The sequence below is a fragment of the Xiphophorus couchianus genome, chromosome 5 (assembly GCF_001444195.1).
Source record: "Xiphophorus couchianus chromosome 5, X_couchianus-1.0, whole genome shotgun sequence".
Taxonomy (NCBI): Eukaryota; Metazoa; Chordata; class Actinopteri; order Cyprinodontiformes; family Poeciliidae; genus Xiphophorus; species Xiphophorus couchianus.
Genome location: NC_040232.1, coordinates 4898970 through 4915726, shown reverse-complemented (window position 1 = coordinate 4915726; position 16757 = coordinate 4898970). Strand labels below are relative to the sequence as shown.

The 16757-nt window shown below is 40.5% G+C and overlaps 1 protein-coding gene across 1 annotated transcript in view; it reads left to right on the top strand.

Moving 5' to 3' along the window:
* Positions 1 to 3676: 3676 nt before the first annotated feature.
* frem3 (Fras1 related extracellular matrix 3) overlaps positions 3677 to 16757 on the top strand; it is a 37147-nt gene continuing 24066 nt past the window's right edge. Inside the window, exons 1-2 of the mRNA XM_028017400.1 lie at positions 3677 to 8875; positions 9803 to 9892. Of these exons, the coding sequence (XP_027873201.1) occupies positions 3847 to 8875; positions 9803 to 9892 (5119 nt within the window). The 5' untranslated portion in view covers positions 3677 to 3846. The remainder of the gene's footprint in view (positions 8876 to 9802; positions 9893 to 16757) is intronic.

Here is a 16757-nt window from a genome sequence, read left to right as displayed (position 1 = left end):
TTAAAACCAAGCGATGGCATATATCAGTGTGTCCACAGAAGGCTTTAATCCACCATTAAGCAGGTGAAACGTTGCACTGAGCCTGCGGTGCAGCGGTGACGGCAGGAGCGCGCTTAGACCTGACCGCAGTCATGAATGCGCTGCAACAAACCCCTCAGTGCAGCAGAACACAAACCTCTTCTTCCTCGAAACTGGATCCAGAGGTCTCAGTATCCTCTATATTTATGCAGAGTATATTTACATCGGCCTGGATGATTTGAATGCTAGAAAGTGGCGCAAAGGGAATGTCAGGGGGAATCTTATTCGGCTATTCTAAGGAGGCACGAAGTTCATCATGGGTGAGCCTCCTGGTCTGACGTCAAAATAGGTTTTTATAGAATCTGTTTGAGCTTCTTATTTATCCATCTTTGCAACCTTCAATCAAAACCTGTTGGCTCTTGATGGATAAACATCTCAGCATAACTGTTTAAGCTGTGCTGTTGGTAGCAATGGTGCATTTCAGTTCAAATCCCTGCCAGGGTTCTTTCTGCATGGAGTTTTCATGTTCTCGCCAGGTTCTCCGACTTTATCAGGACAGTTGTCTCATAAAATTGTCCATAAGCAAGCATGTGCGAGTTCGGAAGAGGATTATTGCTCACTTAAAAAAAACAAAAAAGGATATTGACAATATCAGACCTTGATTACAGGAGTCTGACTTTAATCTCAGAATCAGAATTGTTGAAATTGTTTATGCATCATCAAGAATTGCCATTTGTGAGCTCAAAAAGTTGGGAATTTTCAACTTTTAAAACACTGAACATTTAGAGAGAAGTCGAAACTCTTTCAGAGTTCACAAGCTCAGTTTTTTCTAAACGAAATATGTGTAATTTATTTAAAGATTTCTGAGTTTATTTCTTGCAGACATTTAACTTTTCAAGCTCTGAAAATTTCAAGTTTTGTCAAGAAAACAAAATTCCTGAGTTTTTTCTTGCAATTCTTTTTACTTTTGGAGCTCAGAAATTTCCTTATTTTTGTAGACCTTTTCTGAGATGATTCTCACAGTTCTTGAGCTTTTTGGCAGAAATTTACTTATTTTTTTATATCTGCAATGACACTAACGTACTGTTGTAATACTGCCTATTTGCAGTTCTGTGTTCATGGATTTTTTGTTCTGTGGAATATATTTCCAAAACATGTGCATATTCACAGAATCTTTTGTAAAGTAAATCTAAAATTTTCAAAAGAAGACGCAGCTTGGGAACTTAACACTCTGTTGACTGCTGCTTGTAAAGTAACTAATCCAGGAGTGCCATTCATTTTGACTGTTGTTTATTGGCTTCACCTCCAAAAATGGAGATAAGGAAGACTACAGATGCTAGCTTCTGCAGTAGTGTTAAGACAGCTTCTACTGGGGGTATGAATGCATGGTATATTTGGTGTTTGAACAATCGCAATATCCAGATAAAAGCATACTTAGAGGAATTCTCAAGTATATTCCCTGATTTTAGGGCAAATACCAGGGGTTATATAAGCTTAGCTTATTTTCCAATTACAGCTCCCCAACAGGCTCAAGCTAACAGAGGAAACTGTAGTCTGGATTGAAAGGACAACAGACTGTGTATTCTGTCTTTGTGGCTGCTCAGGATGAAGGGACTCAGACTTTGTGTTTCATCCATCATCGGATCATTAGCGACTGCTGTCATCAAGAGCTTTCCCCAGGATGAGGAGTTGATCCTGGGCGTCTGAGCCTGGCTTCCAACCAGCATCTCTGTCTGTTTACCTTAGACTCCCATTAAATGCATGTCATGTCTTTCAAGTCTGAATTAAAAGGAAAGCTAATGGCTGCATTAATGTTGCACTTTAGCCCAACAACAGGCGCAGTTAGGAGCTAGCCTACATAAACGATTGTACTTTATTTATCACTCAGTTCCAGATAAATAAGTTGCCGGCTGAGTCCACAGGTGCTTGTTTTCTGCTTCTTCTTTTTAAAGGAAGAAATGTAAGATAAACTCTGGAGAGCATTGGTTTGTTTCTGTAGTTACACCATTTGGTATGTGTCCCACGTGTATTTTTGGACAAGTAAGGAGGCCAGGATTTATTTAGAGGATGCAATGAAAAGTGTGATACAGAATGCCTGAATGCAAACGGCATCTCTGCTATTTGGCCCACACATCAAGGAAGGTTGCCCTAAAAACATCTCTATCCCCAATCAATTAAGGGTTTATTCCTCATTTGCAATCTGAATTCTTCAGACATTCTGAGGAGTGTTTTTAAATTAAAATTGTCCATTGACAAGAGTTCCAGCCAGCAAAAATATGAGAATATGACACCTTTTTTTTTTATTTGTAGGTTTGATCAATTATTTAAAACATTTACTTAGTGTTCAGTATGATGAAGAAATGGTAAATGCTGGAGACTAAAGCATTAAAATTAGGATCAACTGGGAGGACAATCTGACAAAGGTCCCTCTGTATTTTTATCTTATCACAACCTTGCGCCAAGAGTACAGATCCTCATGTTGTCACTGGAATGACGGCTTCTTTCCAATTATTTATATAAGCTCTGTTATTTTTTTTGATCTTTTGTCTATTTTAGAAATGTAGTTTATTTCTAGATTTATAGTTTTCATCTATACCACAGAAACTATTTCCAAGGCAGAATACATATTTACAAAAAGTAAATACATTTAGCCCTATAAGAAATTTCAGAGTTGATTTTTTTTCCAAGTCAGAAATTGAGCACATGTGATTTTTGCCATAATACATACACATCTTTTTTGTTGTTTTTTATGTTCCTACTTTAATTAATCAAGGTTAAATGTATCAAGTCATTAGAAGGCACTACAGCCTTGTGCATGAAATGTCCTGTACATCCGATTTTAACATTAAATCTACATGTAGACATCATTTAGAGATAAGTCAGCAGTAAGTCTATTTGTAGTCCTGATTTGGAGTAACATATTTTGTCTAGGCTTAGACTAAGTAAAACTGCCTCATTTAAGTTGTCTAACTTTACCTTTTTGATTAAAAAAAATCATTAGGATTACAAAGAGAGTTACAGGCTGACTAGTTATGAGATTGCTAAGTCATAATGATCAGATTTAAGTTTGTTTTTTCATCAGAGTGGCACAAATGGGCTTCATATTTTTCTAATTTTCTAAATAGGCATTCACACCTCTTGGAGGTTACGTCTGCTCGTCATGATACATAACACCTGGTTAATTATTTGCAAGTGATTATCAACAAATTATGTTTTCCAGCTCAACAAAACACATTACATGCAAGTACATTTTGTGTTTACTTAGGTTTGCAAAATAAACCCTCAAGAAAACAAAAAATGAATTATTTCCAATGTATAGGAAATAGTTTGATTAGATTATGAAACATAGGAAACATTTGTCAAGTATAATTTTTTTCTAAATTTCAAATTAGATTTTGATTGTTGATTTTACACAGAATCAACAACCATACTCTACAGATGCCAATAAAGTTGGTTTATTGTTTCCTTTATTCTCCCATTGCAATTTTAATGAAGGAAGAGAATCAGGGTAAATGTTGGTTGGAGCAGCTCTTTTTCAGACTTGTCCAATGGTCTTTCTTAAATTAGCCATGGGGGCTGGAGGCTCCCTCCCTGTGCTGACAGAAGGAGGAGTCTGTGCCTGTCACTGTCTACGGTTTCATTCTTACCTGCACAACTCTGCAGCCTTCACCACACTCGTGTCTCTGTGTGGCCTCACAGACACACAGGGACTGATTCAAAGGCACAAACCAGCAGGAAGACGTCTCCATTTTCATTATTTTTCATTACTATTTCATCCAGAGGCGGAATCTGTGATATAGATAATCTCCAGGACAACTATCACAGGACATGGCTGGTTGTCTGCAAAGTTTCCAACTTTGCAAAAAGTGGGCATTTCTTAGATGCCTGCTCTTGACTCTGTGTCTCAGTTCATGTCTTATTTCAGTATTTTCTGAGCCCTTTGATCCCAGTCACCTCTATTACCACAAGTCTGGACCTAATGAAGACGACATCATCATTGCTAATAATGGGATCAGGGTGCCTTTCGGGAGATCAGTGTTTTTGGACCCTGGGAAAGACCTGATTACAGAAGTGCAGCCCGGCGACCGCTGCCAAATAACAGTTTTGGACAATGACCCGCTGACTCAGAAACCTGGGATGCTGACCCCCAAAAGGTTTCCCTGTTCATTTGGAGCCAACGAAGTGAAATACACTCACTTTGGATCTCGGAGCCCCAGCAAGGACCGTGTAAAGATGCAGCTTCGCTATGATTCCCACACAGATACGGTTATCGTCCCATTCATGTTAGAAGTGGAGGTGGTTTTCCAGCAGCTCGAGATCCTCCTCAGGAATATGCCTCTTAATGTGGAGAAACTCAATGGGGACAGCAGCCTGATTGACAAAAAGGCTCTGGAGTTTTCCTTTGAGGATGGGGTCACGCAGTGTAAGATCACCACGCTGGTTGGCGCCAGAGGCCTCCCCAGGTATGGCACGCTTTTGAATAGTCCCCCTAATGGCCAACTGGTTGATTGTGATGAGTTTGTAAATCTGGGTATTCACTACAAACACACTGCTAAAACCAAATCACCGAACAGAGACTATATTCCAATGATGGTAGAGCTGCAGGATATTGAGGGCAACACAATAATGCAGGAGCACTTCCAAACAATGGTCAGAATCAGAGAAGGTGCAGAAAACACTGCTCCTAAACCCAGCTTTGTAGCAATGATGATGATGGAGGTTGATCAGTTTGTGATGACGGCTATTACAAGTGACATGCTAGCAGCTGAAGATGTTGAATCTGATCCAGACAATTTGATTTTCAATATTACTTCACCTCTGAGCCCTCAGCAGGGTTACATAATCAGCACAGATGATCAGAATCTCCCCATTACTTCCTTCAACCAGAGGGACATCAGAAATTTGAAAATAGCATACAAGCCTCCCTCAGAGGACTCAGATGAAGAGAGGATTTTCCAATTAGAGTTTGAAATTGTAGATACTGATGGCGCAGTGTCTGACCCATTTGCTTTTATGATAGTGGTGAAACCTATGAACACCTTAGCTCCGGTTGCAACCAAAAATACAGGTCAGCTACTGTTTGAAGGCCAATCCCGAGCTCTTTCCAGCTCCCAGAATTTGGAAATCAGTGATGAGGATAACCTGGAAGATGTAAGGATTACCGTTGTTGATGGTCTGAAACACGGAGACCTGACTGTGCTCGGCGTGCGCAGGAAATTTTTTACACCGTCTGATCTGGACGCTGGCATTGTTGTGTACCAGCATGACGGCAGCGACACCTACAGTGATAACATTATTTTGAGAATGACAGATGGAAGGAACGAAGTGGAATTTTTGTTTCCCATCACTATTGTTCCTACTGATGACGAGCCCCCAATAATCAACGCCAACACCGGTCTGGTGCTGTTTAAGAAAGAAATGATGCAGATCTCTCCCTTCATCCTGAGTGCCACAGATATAGACTCAGAAGACTCATTTATAAGGTTCATTCTGGAAGCACCGTACTCCACCGTGGGGGAGCTCTTACTCAGGCAAGTTGAGCCACCCGCTGAGCCCTCTCAGTGGAAGTTCAGTGAGACAGATGAGATGTTTGAGCAGGTGGTAACTGAGTGGTCTCAGAAGGATATTCTCGATGGAAAGCTGTTCTATCGACATGTCGGACCTCACAGCACCACCACAGTGACGGATTTGTTTGTGTTTCGTGTCCAGGATGACAACAACCCCCCTAATCAGTCAGGTGAGCACACGTTCACCATTAAAATCCTCCCTGTCGATGACCTTCCCCCAGTGCTGTTCCCAGGCACCACGCTTCATATGACTGTCCAGGAATATGAGCTCACTTTCTTCAGGAAGAAATTCTTGTGTTATACTGATCTAGATTCAGACGACAGAGACCTGAAGTACACAATCACTAAAGTACCAACCGATACCGATGAGAACAATCTAGCCCCCTTGGGTAAGATTGTACTGACTGACAGCCCTGAAACTGTAATTACAGAGTTTACACAAGCCCAGGTTAATCACCACAAAGTAGCTTACAAGCCTCCAGACCAGGAACTGGGCATCACTCCAAAAGTCGCTCAGTTCACATTCATTGTGGAGGACACAGCTGGTAACTCAGCAGATGGCTTATTCACAATTTTCCTCCAGCCAGTTGACAACAAACCCCCAGAAATTATCAACACAGGATTTACTGTCAAGGAAACAAGTACTTTTATAATTAGCAGCAAGGAATTGTACGCCACTGACACAGATACAGATGATAAAAATATCATCTTCACTTTGACCCAAGCTCCTAAATACGGAGAGCTGCAATATTTAGGCATTTGCATGTCAAATGGTGAAACGTTCAATCTCGAAGATATTGCAAACGGCCTCTTGACTTATCTCCATGGTGGAGAGGAATCTCTCAGTGATGTAATCAAACTTTCTGTGAGTGATGGTTTCCATGAGGTCCCCATTACTGTGAGGGTAACTATAGAGCCAGTTGACGACGAGACCCCGACTATCATGCTCCCAGCTGGCGTGTTGGGAGCCACCATCGATGTGTTGGAGAACGGAGCAACAGAGATCACCAGTAACGTCATTCAAGGACGTGATAAAGACACGGATGACCTCATGCTGGCTTTCATTGTTGAGGAACCTCCAAGGCTGGGCGAAATTCTAGTTAACGGCGCTCCAGCTGAGAGGTTCACCCAGGAGGACATCATCAATGGAGTGGTGGTGTATGCTCACACTTCTGGTGAAATCGGTCCAGTCAAAGTACATGATTCCTTCAACCTAACTCTTTCTGATATGTCTGATCAGTGGGTTGTAGGTGGCAACAAAGTCCAGGGTGTGACTGTTCATGTGACCATCCTTCCTGTTGATAGCATTCCACCTGTTGTCAGTGTTGGGGGACAATTTGTTGTGATGGAAGGAGAGAAGAATGTCATTACCATAAGTCATATTCAAGCTGAGGATGTTGACACCAACAATGATGACATCCTATGCACCATTATTGTCCAACCAACATCTGGTTATGTAGAAAACATCTCCCCAGCCACAGGATCTGAGAAATCAAGAGCTGGTACTGCCATCACTGCCTTTACCATTAAAGATATTTCGCTTGGTCACATCTACTACGTCCAAAGCATCCACAAAGGAGTTGAACCTGTGGAGGATCAGTTCACATTCCGCTGCTCCGATGGCATCAACTTCTCTGAACGCCACTTCCTCAACATTGTCATCATTCCAGCCAATGATGAGAAACCAGAGATCTTCACACGTGAGTTTCTGGTAATGGAAGGCATGCACTTAGTGATTGACACTCCGGTTTTGAACGCAGCTGATGCTGACATCCCAGAGGACGAGCTGTTTTTTGAGATCATCAAAAGCCCCAAGCATGGGGCGATAATCCAACAGCTAAGCACAGGCACTGTCCCTGTAGAAAGGTTCAGCTTAGAACAGATCAAAGAAGCAGCCAACATTGTCTATGAACATGATGACTCTGAGACCAAAGAGGACAGTTTTGACATCAGGCTTTCCGACGGAAAACATGCAGTAGAGAAAACAGTTCTCATCATTGTTATTCCTGTTGATGATGAGACACCAAGAATGGCTATAAATGATGGCCTTGATGTTGAGATTGGGGAGACAAAGATAATCAGTAACAGGGCTTTAAAAGCAACAGACCTCGACTCTGAAGATAGAGAACTAACATATGTTCTGCGATATGGTCCTGGGCAAGGCTACCTTCAGCGTATAAACAAATTTGGTAATGTTTTGGGAAACATAACCCTGGGGATGAACTTCACACAGGATGAAATAGACAAGCAACGCATTCTGTATGTACACACAGGCCAGGAGGGCATCCGAGACTTGCTGAAATTTGACGTCACAGATGGCATCAATCCTCTTATTGATCGCTACTTTTACATCAACATTGGCAGCATTGACATGGTTTTCCCAGATGTAATCAACAAAGGTGTGACACTCAAAGAAGGGGGAAAAGTAACACTCACCACTGACCTCCTTAGCACATCTGACATCAACAGTCCTGATGAGTATCTCAGCTTTAGCATCACAAGAGCACCCAGCCGGGGGCATTTAGAGTGCACTGACCTCCCAGGTGTTCCCATTTCCACCTTCACCCAACTGCAGCTGGCTGGCAACAAGATCTACTACATCCACACCTCAGATGACGAGGTCAAAATGGATAGCTTTGAGTTTGAGGTGACAGATGGTTACAATCCCATCTTCCGAACCTTCAGAGTGTCCATCACTGATGTAGATAACAAAAAACCTGTCATCACTGTGCACAAGCTGGTTGTGGAGGAGGGAGAAACCAAACTCATTACACCATTTGAGCTGACGGCTGAGGATCGGGACACGCCTGACAACCTGCTCCGCTTCACAGTCACGCAGGTGCCCGTGCACGGCCAGCTGCTCTTCAACAACAGCCGGCCAATTACATCCTTCACCAAGCAGAACCTGAATGAGAACCTTATCAGCTACAAACATGATGGCACAGAGACCAACGAGGACAGCTTTTCCTTCATAGTCACGGACGGCACTCACACAGACTTTTACGTTTTTCCTGATACGGTGTACGCGACTCGCAAGCCTCAAATGATGACCATCCACATCAACACGGTGGATAATGGTGTGCCCCAGATTGTGGTCAACAAGGCTGCTGCTTCATTGAGAGTCCTCCAAACAGGACACCTGGGCTTCGTTTTTACCAGGAAGGTCCTTAGATCAGAGGACAGAGACAGCCCCCAGAAGGTCCTGAAGTACAGCGTGTCTGAGGAGCCGCTGCATGGCTTCATCATGAACGTGGAGCTGGGCAATCATAGCATCAACACCTTCACACAAGGTAAGCAAGCAGCACACCGTGAAATTATTTCACACTGATGTTCAATAACATCAGTGTCTGCATGTTTCCTGCACATGTCAGGTGTTTCCCTGGTTCAACACATCCAAGTAAAACAAAAGAGTTATTACCAGGCCTCTAAATGATGTGATGAGAAGGTTATTTAGTCATTTGTATCAGTGTTGGAGCAGGGAGGAGCTGAAAACATGGAAAAACATTGACCCTAAAGACTGGAAGATGATAGTAATAATTTGCAAAATGTTGCATTTAATGTCCATAACTAACTTTTATTATTAACCATTGTGTCACTTAAATATTACATTCTTTAAAAACACACTTCTGAATTATCAAATACATTTCTCTGTAGATTTTCTGAAATCAACATAAAACAGCATCAATTATGAAAAAACTGGTTAAATGGGGAGCAACTCTTCTGTAGAATAAACTGATGCAAATGTTAAACTAAGACTTTAGTTTAGGAGAGATGAACAAGAAGCTAAAATTATATTCACATAGAATGTGTTTCATATATTTAATCAGTGTGAAAAGTGCGAAACAAATTTGGTTTAAAAATTCTGATTTGGAAAAATAAAAATATTCTTGAAGTACAATTGCTTTTCTGTACGCTTTTCCTTGGAAAATGATCAAAGCTAATTCCATACTCAATTTTCTTTAAGATTGTCTTTTTTTGTTCTAGCTTTTCTTTCTTTTATTGAATTTTTAGTTGATTTTATCATATTTCTTACTTTTATTTATTAATGGCTTAAAATCAGAAGTTCACATACAGAATGATTAAACAGTGAGATAATGTGATGTCATACAGACATACGTTTTTCAGTTTTCATTACCAAATCAGTAACTAAAAGTTTGCAAAAGTAATGTTGTCATTTCATCTATATTTTTGTTCCTCTCTGTTCATCACAACAACAGCTGAAATCAACGACATGAAGATCTGTTATGTGCTGTTGGATGGTAGCAACGCCACAAGTGATATCTTCTATTTCACAGTCGAGGACAATGGTAAGAATCCCAAATCCTTTTACCTAAGAGCTGCTAAAAATATACAAGTTCTTCTCTCTGTCAGTCACAACTGCTTGCATCACAAAGACTTAGAGCAGCTGGCCATGACCGACACCAGGGACACGGTGCCGCCTCTGTTAGCAGCAGTGGAGAGGGTTGCAGGTTCAAAGGACAGGGGTCAGAGGAGACCTAAAGCTAGCTCTTATTGTGGGTTTGTAAAAGTGAAGGACTCTAATTTGCTTCAATGTCCATGAACAAAAAGCTTGTTTCCTCAGGGAACTTCTCAAAGCTTTAAAATGTCACGTTTAAAATGCCTGCAAAACATTTACACCCAGAGTTCAGCAGTTCATTTTAAGAATGAGAGCTTTTTTGTTTTGGTTGTGTACATTAAAACAACAAAAATAAATGGTATCAAACTAATAAAGTAAATCTCTAAGACAGGTGCAACAATTGAAGGTGATTTCTTCCAAACATTTTACACCACAAAAACCTCAGGAAAGCATAAAGAGAGACAGAGGTAACAGTGCTTTTCTGGAAGAAGATGTACAGTTTAAAAATCTATTTTTCATCACATTGTGAATTGGTTGGTACTTATGGATAATGTTTAATGTTGGGGAACCATTAAACATGACCGTCGAATAGTCATCAATCAGATAGATAAATACTCATGGTTCTAGAACATAATTTTTGGAGCTTTATGCAGCAGAGTTGCTATTTTACTGTCTGCATAAAATAATAAACGCCAAATAACATGTCCAAATTGGGGACAAATTGTTTACAGAAAACTGACCAGGAGCTATTCAAAGCATTTTATTTGTTACTTTATGCTCATGTTCAACATGCATGTGACTGCATTTTTTGCTCACAGTTAAGTATTTTTGATCAAATCCATAAATAATTCCTCTCAAAAATGCTTAAATATTTACAATTTAACATGATTGTGAGAAGTTCTTCCTTTTAAACCATTTGTGTTGGTTATGATTCTGACAGTGGACTCATTAAACAACAACAACAAAAAAAAAATTAGTGGCAGGTTACCGTACACAAATACTAAAAATCCAACCATAAAACAAGTATTTTACTAGTAAAACTCATGAACCAACAATGACACCTAAAGATCCTGTGGGGATTAAGCTGGAAGATTACTCCTGATGAGTGTTACAAAGTCTCTGCTGGTGGATGTGGCTGCATCCTGGACATGCAGCAACATGCCGCTGCAGTGCCTGCTAATGGTCAGACATCTCATGATAAATCTAAGCAGGTGAGCTGTTTGTGTGTGAGGGTAAAACTTGAGGTCAGAAGAGATTTGCACCTGAGATAATCCACCCAGTTTGGACAAACAAACTTTTCATCCAACATATTTAAACTGTGAAGTCACTCAACCACATAATACAGCTTACACTTAATATGTCATATAAATGATATCCATCGTCTCCTTTTAAAGTTGAATGTTCTTTCTTAAGCAGAACATACAACTTTAAATAAATAATCTAAAACTTTATATTAAAAAGCTACTTGTTTATTATTTCTAAAATATTTGTTATAGTTATTAACAACGATGGCTGTAAATGCTACTTGGGTTGAACACCTACATGCTTCTAGAAGCTCTGCACTAATTTCACCCATTTCACAGTTTAATTAAGTAATAAATACAACGTCTATAATCAAAGGGAATTATAGAACATGCAAATTATAATCCATCCATCCATTTTCTGTTCACCCTTGTCCCTAATGGGGTCGGGAGGGTTGCTGGTGCCCATCTCCAGCTACGTTCCGGGCGAGAGGCGGGGTACACCCTGGACAGGTCGCCAGTCTGTCGCAGGGCAACACAGAGACATACAGGACAAACAACCATGCACACACACACTCACACCTAGGGAGAATTTAGAGAAACCAATTGACCTGACAGTCATGTTTTTGGACTGTGGGAGGAAGCCGGAGTACCCGGAGAGAACCCACGCATGCACAGGGAGAACATGCAAACTCCATGCAGAAAGACCCCGGCCGGGAATCGAACCCAGGACCTTCTTGCTGCAAGGCAACAGTGCTACCAACTGCGCCACTGTGCAGCCCGCAAATTATAATGTCAAACCTAAATTGGTGATTGAGAGTTGTAGTTTTTCAAGGGCAGATATAATTTTAATTGGCGTTAGCGCTGTGTTGTTGTAGTTCATTAGCATTAATGGAACTAAAGTTTATGATTAGCGCAACTAACTTTTAGGTTAGCAGTGTCTACCACTAATTTACTAGCTTAGTTTGTCTATGCTTTGTGCATTCAACATGTTTCTCTTTACTGTTTGAGAAGTTTCTACACGTTGCTCTAGGTGACCTGTGATGACTCCGTCCTCACAAATCAAATTTGCTTCAAAAGTTGCAAGGAGACAGTTAGTGACTACCTTTCGTCTGAATTATTTCTCTTTTCTTCTCGTTTCCATAGCTGAAACAGGGCGTTACAATACATCAGCAGAACTGCTGATGTATTGCTTAGTATTTTGAGTAAATGATGAGTTCTTGTAAAGCAGCTAGAATGCTAATCTTCACACTCCTCCTTTAATAATGGCAGTGGCCATTATTAGAGGAGGACACAAACTGTAGTTCATGTTTGGTTGCACTCGCTGTCTGCTGGGAAGGCAGTAACTTCCCTGAAAGATGACCAGGTCAGAATCTCCCTTCAGGCTTTCAAACTGTGGGATTCTCCAGCAATAAATACCTCCGCTTACAAGTGGATACACAACTTGTTAATGTCCGTGTCCAGCAGACATAGTTCTAACACGACATGGGGAAATAAAAATGTCCAGCACAGATGAAGGAAATATGGTAAAATATTACACTGTTGTACAAGTTAAATTAACAGTTTAAGAAATAACAAAAGAAAAAGCATTCAAGGCGTGTATGTGTTACCAAAAATGTTATCATATTTAGTAAATAAGAATGTTATTAAAAAGTTAATCAAAATGGGGCGTGCCATGGTGGCGTAGTGGTTAGCGCGACCCGTATTTGGAGGCCTTGAGTCCTCGACGCGGCCGTCGCGGGTTCGACTCCCGGACCCGACGACATTTGCCGAATGTCTTCCCCCTTCTCCTTCCCCGTTTCCTGTCAGTCTACTGTCACATAAGGGACACTAGAGCCCACAAAAAAAAAAAAAAAAAAAAAAAGTTAATCAAATTCAGGTAATTCCCTAAGTGAACACATTACATAGAGCGACTGTGGCTGCATGGTAGAGTAGTCGTCTTGCGATCAGAAGGTTGTAGGTTCGATTCCAGCTTCCTCCTGCCACACGTCGATGTACCTCTGGGCAAGGCACTTAACCCCAAATTGCCTACCGATCTGCGTATCGTTGTATAAATGTGTGTCTTTGAGTGCGAAGGGGTGAATGTGACTCTAGTATAAAGCGCTTTGAGTGGTCAAAATGACTGGAAAAGCGCTATATAAGTTCAGTCCATTTACCATTTAAATTAATTACACAAGCTCATATTTTCAAGCCTTTTACGATGATTTTCCGAAGTAGTGCTACTCTCGCTTGAGGATATTTTTGTATTCAAGAAAGAGACAGTGGAACTAGCACTTTTTTAAAATTGATGTTAAGGAATTATTGACTTAAAACAGCTCCAATATCTTGCTGAAATGTTACTTGTAAGTTAGTTTTGTACTAAAATATTTGAAGTAGAAACTAGACCAAAAATACTTGGCAAGACTGTATTTTTGCAGTGCACTTAGACTGGCAGGTTTCTGATCACCAGGCAATTTTTCTGTGAAACTCTAAAAGAAATTGAGGATAATCAAAGCCTTTGCCATAAATTTTACACCATTTTAATTGTTAAAATAGCCTTTTTTTATTAGTAACACTTGGTTTGGAGGAACAGGGGACTCTGGAGTGTTGAGTATCGCATAATCACGGCGTGGCAGACAAGAGAATGCACTTCCTGCAAGACTCCAGACTCCAGAACCACAGACAGAGAACGGGTTTGAAGTGAAGTGACATCCCAAGCAGACAGGTGTGTACGTGAGAAGTGGGATCCCCTTTCAAAGTCTGTGGTCACTCTGCTCTTAGCCCCCCAGAAATCCAACCCAATCTCACAAAGCCTGATAACCCCCTCTGCGTGTTTTCGAGCGGATAGAGGAAGATTAGGAGGAAAATATCACTCTAAGTGGCCATTTTTGTCATTTTGCTCAGGTATATTCTTATGTTGTAGCGTTTCATGCTGACTGACACGACCGCAGTGTACTTCCTAACTGTGTTTGGGGATCTTAGGTGTCAGTCGTGTCAACAGTCACAGGATATTTAGTGACTAATGGTGCCACAGTCAGGGCCCCCCGTGACTCCTGGAAGTCTTGGCCTCTCAGTCCTCCACAAAACTCCACTCTGCTCTCACTTTCCCTTTACAGAGCCTTAAGGGCACCACCATTCTCGTTCCATCTGGTTCGTTCGCTAATTTCCCACTTCTCCCCTTCTAATATTTGTGGGAATTCCCCTTCTCTTTGTTTTTTTTTTTTGTTTTTTAAAAAAAAACAAGGAATCTCTTCGCTCTTTTTGTTTCTGTCCTTTTATCCTCCAGCATTGATTTATGGTGCTTGCTGGGCTTTTAGGGTGTGGAGTTATGATGTATGGCTTCAGCAGTTATTCTTATCTGCTCTCAGATGGCAAAGCTGTTGCAGCACTAGCGAAGCTCTCATCAACTTACTTCTGCTTTCCTTCATATTCCAGTTTGTTTGACTGTCAGGCCACTGAAACATCCATCATAACCAGCCCAACTGTGAACATTTTTAGTTTCATATTCTGATGTGTTTCATTGGACATTATTTGTTCCATTATTAAGTTCAATTTTATGAGTCATAGTAAAGTAGACTGCAAAAATACAAAATATTACCAAGTATTTTTGTCTAGTTTCTAGATGCTCTGTAATATTGAAAAATTACAGAAGAGTATTACAGCCAATAATAATAATAAAAAAAACTATCTGACTTTAAACTCAAAGTTCTGACTTGAAATCTTTTTATTGTCAGTGGTCCTAATCCACTATACCTTGATGGAAAGTTAATTTTCTTGTTTTTCTGCAAGGCATAGGAGCTTGTTTTAAAGAGATCCACGACGAGTTGTAGCCGTCCATTTTATTTAAGAAATATTTATCTTAGCTGTAAAAACAATACAGTAAAAATACTGTAGGCTGTTTGTTTTTTTTATATCGATTTAAATTAAATATTGTCACGTGGACATGTTTACGCTGCTATGCATTCTGGGTAAAGGGCGTGTGCTAGGTCTGATTGCGCTAGCTCCGACTAGCTAAAGCAGCGACAAGTAACGTAGTCGAGCCTTTTCAATTTGAACCGCAGCGCGTTGAAATGGATGGGAACGTAGAAATCACAAGGAGTAATGAAGATGAGGAGGACCAAACGGAGGAAGAGGAAAGAGTTGCCCGAAGAAGCTGCAGGTGTTTGTTGCTGCTGCTGTCACCTTCAGCTTATGGGGGGAAACAATGAAGGACACGTACCTCTCTGGTCCGGTAAGTAGTTACTGTTTAGGGTCCGGTCTTTGGCATACATATCAAGTTTTCCATTTTGGCCGGAAAACTATTTATGTTTATTTTACTCCTTCTCCCGTTTCAGTATCCTCCCGTAAATTTCCCGTTTTGTAGTAATTACGTCACAACCCCGGAAGTCGGTTCCCATTGGTTGTCTATCTCGCTTCTCTTGCTTGACTAATGTTCTGGCGAGCCGCTTTTTACACAAGCTTCCATATCTTGCTGAAAAGTTACTTGCATGTTAGTTTTGTCTTATTTCAAGTGTGCTAAGAAATTTGCACTAGAAACTAGACAACAAATACTTGGAAAAATTATTTGTTTATTTGTTCTTTCAGTGTGCGGCTCCTGCTGATTTGTTTAGGTTGTCATTCATGGAAGCAATAATTCAAACATTAATAAAGAAAAACTCTGACTAATCATTTTTGAGATTTACATTGTTACCTGTAAGCCATCGTCTTTCAGGTCTTTGATTAACCAGACCAAACCTTTAATGTGTGACGCTGACATTCAGCTGCCTGGAACTCGCACATTATTTATACTTTTAGGATGATTGATGAGGAAATGAAGAGGGGCGATGGCTGCTTGATGAAGATATTCTTAGCAGATTGCTCCTCTTTGCATCATGCTGATGGACGTCAGAGCATCATGTTGACCTTCCTCTCCTGTGATATCTCTGGCCTGACCCAGTATCTTACTGTATCTATGTTTGGCTCTGGCAGCAGAGTTGAGAGGACCGGTTCTGGTCCTGCTTTGTTGTCTCTATGGTTACATCGACTATTATTTGCAATGGCACTGTACAATTCACATGGAATTATCATTTTAGTTGATTTGTGTTTTGTAAAGGAAAATCTTGTGTTGCTGTGTTGATATGTCTCTGATTTTCCTTCTCTTCCCATAGTAGTAGTGGACTATACACTAAATGCAAACCTGCATTACAAACACAAGTGTGAAGCTCTTAGTAGTTCATTGGAACCATTAATAAAACACATAACTTCATTAAATTTCTACAGTATGAATTTATACAATAATTAGATGCACAAGATGTTATTTTTTCTAAATTAGCAGTCCCTAAATCTCTCTTTGGGAGGATGATCACTTGCTTTTTGTTGCCATCAAGCTTCCAGCACAAGTGACGTCTTGACATTCAACCACTCTTGATAGCAGAATCAGTGAGTGTTCATTTCAAGTGAGTTCTTTTGTATTTCAGCAACTTTGTCAATGCTGCCTCTACTGCGCTATGTGCACTGCAAAAATACAAAAATATTACCAAGTATTTTGGTCCAGTTTCTGGTCCAAATATGTTAGTCCACTGGAAATAACACAAAGCTAATGTCCAAGTAATTTTT